General features: G+C 48.1%; 1 protein-coding gene across 1 annotated transcript; it reads right to left on the reverse strand.

Moving 5' to 3' along the window:
• Positions 1-4,405: 4,405 nt before the first annotated feature.
• On the reverse strand, positions 4,406-5,413 carry LOC135810365 (uncharacterized). The gene has a single exon (XM_065323858.1). It carries the CDS (start codon positions 5,411-5,413, stop codon positions 4,406-4,408), a length of 1,008 nt encoding a protein of 335 aa, XP_065179930.1.
• Positions 5,414-7,205: the final 1,792 nt, after the last annotated feature.

The following is a 7,205-nucleotide window of genomic DNA, read 5'->3' on the forward strand; positions in this document are numbered from 1 at the left end:
ATACTCTAAATGCAGCGGCAAGCCACTGGCAACAAAGTGTCATGACAGTACTAGATGATCTTGCACCATTCGTTACCCAGAAGCGCGCAGCTTACTCCAAACCCCGCCCCCAGCCCTGGGTTACCCCAGAGCTGAAACAGATGTTTCATCGACGAAGCTCAGCCCACCGCGCCTTAATAAAGCACCCCATGGATGACCGCCTCCGACAGCAGTATCGTGCAATACGTCGTCAAGGAACTTTACTAAACCGCAAACTGAAAAGTATGTACTACAAAGATAAGTTCAGTGCCGCTACAGGAAATCCTAGACTCCAATGGGCAGTGCTGAATCAACTAACTGGAAGGAGAAAATCCCACCCCACACCGAAAGCCTCCCTCTCATCTTTGTCAGATACCCTAGGCAATATCGTCCATGATGAACACCGCGCTGCTCTTACGACCCCAGACACTCCGGCGGACGACTGTTTAGACAACTGCCTTCTCGAGTTCCAACCCGTTACAACAGCAGCAGTAACGAAGATTCTCGAACGATTGAATACCACGAAAGCATCTGGATCAGACGGCATACCAGCTTACATCTTGAAACACCATGTCGCCGAGCTTGCCAATTCCTTAACTTCCATCTTCAACCAGTCATTGTCTAGCGGAAAGGTACCGTCAGCCTACAAACTAGCGTCTGTGTGTCCAGTGTTTAAGAAAGGCGACCCCTACGACAGTTCCAACTATCGCCCAGTCTCGCTACTGCCCATTATCTCCAAAGTCTTGGAATCACTAGTGCTCCAGCAGCTTCACGACCATCTGGACATCACACCCGGAGCAATTCCAAATGAACAGTTTGCATACAGGCGGAACCACAGCACTGAGGACCATTTAACACTTGCCATCAATAACTGGCAGAGAAGCATGGATACCGGAGACTATACGGCCGTATTGCTGCTCGATATGAGCAAAGCCTTTGACCGCGTCCACCACCAAACGCTAATAGATGACCTTCACAATCTGAAGATCCGTGGAAATGCTCTTGAGTGGTTCAAGTCGTATCTGTCTCACCGACAGCAACGCGTAGAAGTGAACGGAACCACAAGTGACTGTAGAACCTGCACTAGGGGCGTTCCCCAGGGTTCCGTCCTAGGCCCTACCCCCTTCAGCATCTACACTCGACTTGTCCCCACTCTGCCATTGCGTTCCCAATGCCTTCTTTATGCAGATGACACCACCCTGTATGCCTCTGGAAAGTGTCCACGAATTCTCATGTCTTACTTAGAAGACGATTTTTCAGTGGTGAAGCAGCACCTCACAGATCGCGGCCTGCTCCTGAACTCCAGCAAGAGCCAAGTACTACTGATCCACAGCAGACGCTCACATCCTCACATCCTCCACCTAACCTGAGCATTGTCTGTGATTGTATGTGGTTCGTCTGACGAAGTTAAGAATCTAGGACTGACTCTCGATTCAACTTTAAGTTTCAGTGCCCACGTTAACTCCCTCGGGGAAGACATCGGAAAGAAACTAGGTGCTTTTCGACGTGGAAGGAGGAACCTTGCTGTCCAGGCCAGAAGGCAGTTCTACTTGTCAGTAGTCCAGAGCAAGCTCGAGTACGCCAGCACTGCCAACGTCCACTGCCTCGCTGACAATGTGAGAGATCAGCTGCTATGCATAAATAAGAGAGCACTTAGATGCATATTTGAGCATGACATATTCACGCGGACATCATACTTGCTTGAGCGATACCACATAATTAGCTTAGACAAAAGATATCATACTAAGTCCATATTCTTCGTGTTCCGTTGCATCCACAATATCTGCAGTTCACTCCTCTCTGACATGTTCTCCCTTCGCCGTGACTGCGCTCACACAGATAGAGTAACCCGCGGCCAAGTCAATTATTCCCTTTCCTTACCCATTGTGCAAGCTCAAGCTAGATACAGATCTATTTCATTCCTTGGTGCTGACCGCTTTAATGCGCTTCCCGAATCCCTTCGCACAAATCATATCCCCAATTCATTTCGCCAGGAACTTAACAATTTCATTCATCTTGGGCACCCTGTAAGAAGACCTTAGGGTCTGTTGGGAATGCCCAAGTATATTATTATTATTATTATTAAAAGCATGTCCGCGTTGGTGGCGGGGTGCCACTTTCGCTTATGCCATTCAAGATTGATGTCTGAAGAGTAATACGATACAATGAAATGACAGAAGTGACGTCAACAAAAGCCGTTAGCAACAACACCAATAATTATGACTAATGGAAAACTTCATCCAAAGTATAAAATAAAATAGAATATGCATACAACATGTCTGGTCAGTCCTGTTAGGTGGGGCGGGCTCCACGCCATGCCTGTCGGTCCGCTGCCATTGTGCGGACTGCGTCAACATCTAGCGGCTGGTGGAGGGTAAGTCCATGCCATGATAACAGTTCCGTCTGCAAGACCGTTACCAAAGTCATCCGAGGTCGACCCCTGAAGCGTTCAGTGCCCTCGTCGTTGGCCAGGCGAAGATACATATCCACTGCCAACTGTGGAGGAGCAGTTGGGGCCAAACGAAATATATGGCCAGCGAGACTGTAGCGCTGCCTTGTGATCATCTCGCTGATGGGGACAGCTCCGCAGCGCTTATACAGAGTGTCATTGCTAATTCGTTTAGGGTATCACATGTCGATGATGCTCCTTAGCTGGGTCCTGTGGAACGAATCCATTCGCGCGAGCTCCGACATCGGTAGGCCCCAAGTGCTGCAGTTGTAGGTAAGGACTGGGATGACGTAGGCGTTGTAGAGCCTCAGCCGAAGACCTTCACTGATCTGGCGCCTCCGGGTCCAGATCTTGAGGAGTGAGTTGAAGGCGGCGGCGGCCAGTTGACGCCTCCGAGCAGCATCTTCGGCGTCACCCAGGAGGGAGCCTAGTTTGCGGACAGTACGCCACGTTTCTTGGTTCCTATCGGGAAATCGGGCGACGGTGGTATGCTCTGTCTTGGAAGGATTAACGTTCAGGTTCCATCTCGCAAGAACTGCTGGAGCTTGTTGTTCAACTTCACTGAGAAACGTCTCATCCCGGCTCACAAAATCAACATCGTCCGCGTATGCGATATCCAGCGGCAGGTCATTGTCCACAGTAGGGCGAGATGGCAGCTCCTGTCGTAGGTCCCGGAGAGCAGCCTCCAGGTAAATGGTAAAAAGCACTGGAGGGAGACTGTCCCCTTGAGGGACTCCGATATTTGTCTTGAAGGAGCTTTTCGATGCACCTTTCACACGAGGTTCAAGCCAGGTTTCAGTCAACAGTATACGGATCATTCGGAGCTCACTTTCTTGGAGGAAGGATTCAAGGATCCTCATCAGGACATCGCGGCGGACAGTGTCGAATGCTTTACTCATGTCAATTCCCAATATGTGGATGGACGTATTGAATCGCTGCGTCATACTGCATAGCCATCTATGGCACCACACCACATCACTTGTGCTGCGGCCACGGCGAAAAGCACTTTGGGATGTAGCCAGGTACTGATCAACCGCTGGCTGTATCCTCTTCAGCACAATCAGGGACAGCATCTTTCTCAAAGCCGAGAGCAGTACGATAGGGCGCGTAGACCCAGGTGCTCGAAGTCCGTACACGTTTACAGTGTGTGTTTGCCGAGCTGAAACTCACACTAGCAATGATCACTTGCCAGAATCCTGCTCGTGGATGGAAGGTATCTTGTCCAAGTTTGTTTTGAGGCCAGGCTCGATTGAACCAGGCCATCTTTCGATCCGATCTGTTTCTCTGGAGTTCGCTCATTTTTCATATCAAAATTTGGTGTCGCAGAGGGTACTCTAAGTCCGTACTGATCAGAGGTGACTCGAAATACACACATATTTCTGCTAATTGCTAACTTACAATCCCTCGGTTACGACGAAAGCACCGAAGGGATATGTTTGGCATGTGCCTCCACCGGTATTTCTTGCAAAAGCGTAGTTTGTTGCCGAAATGCAAGCTGTTTTTAGTCGGCTCAGAGAAGAAGCAGCTGCGCTGTGAAAACCGCGGGAAAACAGTGGTGGAGATGCCAGGAGTGTCAACCTTTCTGCAAGGATTCGTGGTTCTCTGTAAATTCTTCTCCTCTGGCCATTGTCAGCTCTAAGCTGGCTCTTGATGATTGAGTGAAGGTCTGTTTGACGCTGTGTCCGTTCGAAATCGGTCTTGGCAAAGTTGATTTTTGCATGAAATGTAACCCAATTTGTATTTCGTATGGACACTCGAAAACCCACTCCCGTGGTATGGGACTTCTGCTGATCGTAGATCCCTGAAAATTGGTACGCGAGGAGAACATACCACACTGTCCCCTCCATAAAATATTTGAGTCGAATACAATAACAGAACATGAAATTATGGGCGTACGAACTTAGGATACCATGTACGGACTTCGAGCACCTGGGTCTACTAGTAAGCGGGCGGCCCTAGTGGTTTACCGGGCTTCTGCAGCAGTATTAGGGTTCCTCTGCCAACTTCGAGTGGGTCATGTGTCTCAATAGCTCGGTTCAAGATGTCGGAAGTCATCTCAGCGACAATGGGAGGACTGTACTTGAGTAACTCTCCGGAGAGATGGTCAGGGCCTGCCGCTCTCCCGTTATTCAGGCTTTGGAAGGCCCTCCTAACTTCGGACGATGTGATATGATTGGGGAGAGGGCTGGGATCACCTAGGAATTGTGGAATGTCAGGGAGGGATTTATCATGGAATTGGCTTTCATAATGTTTGATGATGAACGCCTCCTGGTCTGCAGGGTTGATAACGACCCGCTGCTTCTCATCATGAATAACAGGCTGGCTGTACGGTTTTCGCTTCAGTAGCTGGACAGCACGGAACATCTTTGCCCCACTATCATGCAGTCGCTCCACTTCCTCTGCTTGACGATCCAAGGCTCTCTTGGCATTGTCAGATGCGATATCACGAATTTCATGCATTGTGCGATTTCTTTGATTTTTTAGTGACTGTCTTTTCTGGTGATCCCTGCACTCTCCAATCGCCAGGCGAAGATCTTTCTGCTTGCGTGACAGCAACTCAATTTCAGGGGAGAAGTCATGGCGGTGATGTTGTCTCTGCTGAGTGCCGGCCGAATCCAGTGCTGATTTGCTGAGGACTTCAGATAAGGATTCCCAGACTGCTTGGGTGCTGTTGACTTCTGATGACACGCTGCACTGGACCTGGGTCTCCACAGTTCTCTTGTAGGATTCCCGAATTGCGACATCTGAAGCAAGCTTTCCAGTGTCAGGGCGGATGTTGCCGGCAGTGGTCTTGCGTTGGTGCATACCCAGAACACCATAGAATCTCGACATGTCCAGTCTCGCCACAACTAGGCGATGGTCGGAGAATACATATGTTCCCGCATACGACCTTGCGTCTGTTAGAATGGGACTCTGGTTCTGACGGCAGCAGATGTAATCTATCATAGTGTAAACAGGAACACCGGAATTGTCACAGCAAGGGCCTTGCCACGTTGTTTTTAGCGCTATGCTGAAATGCTGTGTTGCCAGCGAACAGGTTGTGAGCTTCAAGGAAACTAGCAAAAAACTCCACCACTCAAGTTTCGTTGACCGCGGCCATGGCGTCCAAGAAAGGACTCGCCACTTTTGCGTATCCCTAGCTTCGAGTTGAAGTCACCAGCTACGAACAATAATCCACTGGAAGCGTAGTCAGTCACGGCGTCCAATGGCCAAGTAAAATAATAAAATACAATACAATACAATACAATAAGTGCATGCGCTTATATGTGAACACTATTGGTGAAACACCCGGGTGCTGAATATACTGCTAAGCATTGTGATAACATAGTTGTTTATAACACAGACAAACCTTTGTGGCACTGCACATATGCGCATGGGCTTCTACCCGAACATGTTCACACAGCAAAACACTTTTTGTAGCAAATTTTCTCTTATAAGCCCATGCACTTACCTGTATATGTGGGGAAGTACGGTAGGTTTTTTAAAATTGTTTTATGCTGCTGCTGCCTTATGACACACATGACGCCCCTGCGACCAGAATGGTTATGGGCTAATAATTAACCCATACAATAAAAGTAAACTGCTGTTGTTCTTAGTGTTATTTCTCTAACTTAGATTTTCTATAATAGTTCAATTTTGTTTTCATTGTCCTAGTTTAGTACAACGAAGATTCCTGATGAGTGTTGTACGAACACTTGTTTGAATCCTCATTTTCTCTACACCATTTCTTCACATTTTCATCGTTTTATTGCACATTGTCTCCACAGTTTTACATTACATGAATAAAGTGTACACAAATGTCGATCCAGCTTGTATTACTGATTGCGGTTAATAAAATAAAAGTAAAAAGTAAATTATCGTGTCTGTTCCCGAAGGGAACTCACGACGGGTGCTAACATGGCCGCTAACACCCGTTATACTGAGCTTGTATACAAACTCCCATCTCTCCCCACACAACACTCCAGACTTGTATTTTGCATATAACAGGTACTTCGATGACGAGAATATAAACTGGTATATAAACTGGTATATAAACTGGTATATAAACTGGTGTATAAACTGGTATATAAACTCCTTTTTTTTTAGGATTACACTAGTGACCTGCAGTCCGCCTTGATGGTTTTTCGACATGCACGACGGTCCCAACTTCAGGATCTCTTTCCCGTCAACGATGAAGAATACAACGTCGTCCTTTGTAACATGTGCCATGTGCTGCACCTGACGTTCGAGGCTATCCTTCTTTCGCTGTTTCAGCACTCCGTCTGTCAAGCGCAGCACTCGACATGTGCGGCTGAAGAGCCCCGCGGCCGGCCCGCGTGCCGCTCCTCCTGCGTTTTTGCATGGACATAGAATGCAGATAGCAGGGGCGACGGAACTTCACTACTGATGGTTTTCCAATCGATGTTCTCCTTTCCGCGTCCCTCGCAGAGCGGACGGAACATGCGCAGCCATAATCCGTGGCACTGCCAGTGTTCTTAGAAACTGCTGCTTGAATAATGACATCGTGATTCGTGGTCGTCCTCAGAAGAAACGTTTGGGAGTCGATTCAACAGGCTCGTGCTGATTCATTTTACTCTTACTTTGGAAAGGAGACGAACTCTATGTCTCTAAAGTCTAATGAGCAAACGGTTCTTTTACAGAGCCCGCGGTGAGATCTGCGCGCGGTAACGGTCACTAGCACTGTGAGGTTCAAACTAACTACTTACTTGGCGCATAGCTGTTACTTCCGATGTAACTA

This window comes from Sycon ciliatum, chromosome 2, assembly GCF_964019385.1.
Source record: "Sycon ciliatum chromosome 2, ocSycCili1.1, whole genome shotgun sequence".
NCBI lineage: Eukaryota > Metazoa > Porifera > Calcarea > Leucosolenida > Sycettidae > Sycon > Sycon ciliatum.

Bases quoted from the DNA above. Each gene is read 5' to 3' on its own strand.
- LOC135810365 (XM_065323858.1), bottom strand. From the start codon at position 5,413: ATGATAGATTACATCTGCTGCCGTCAGAACCAGAGTCCCATTCTAACA.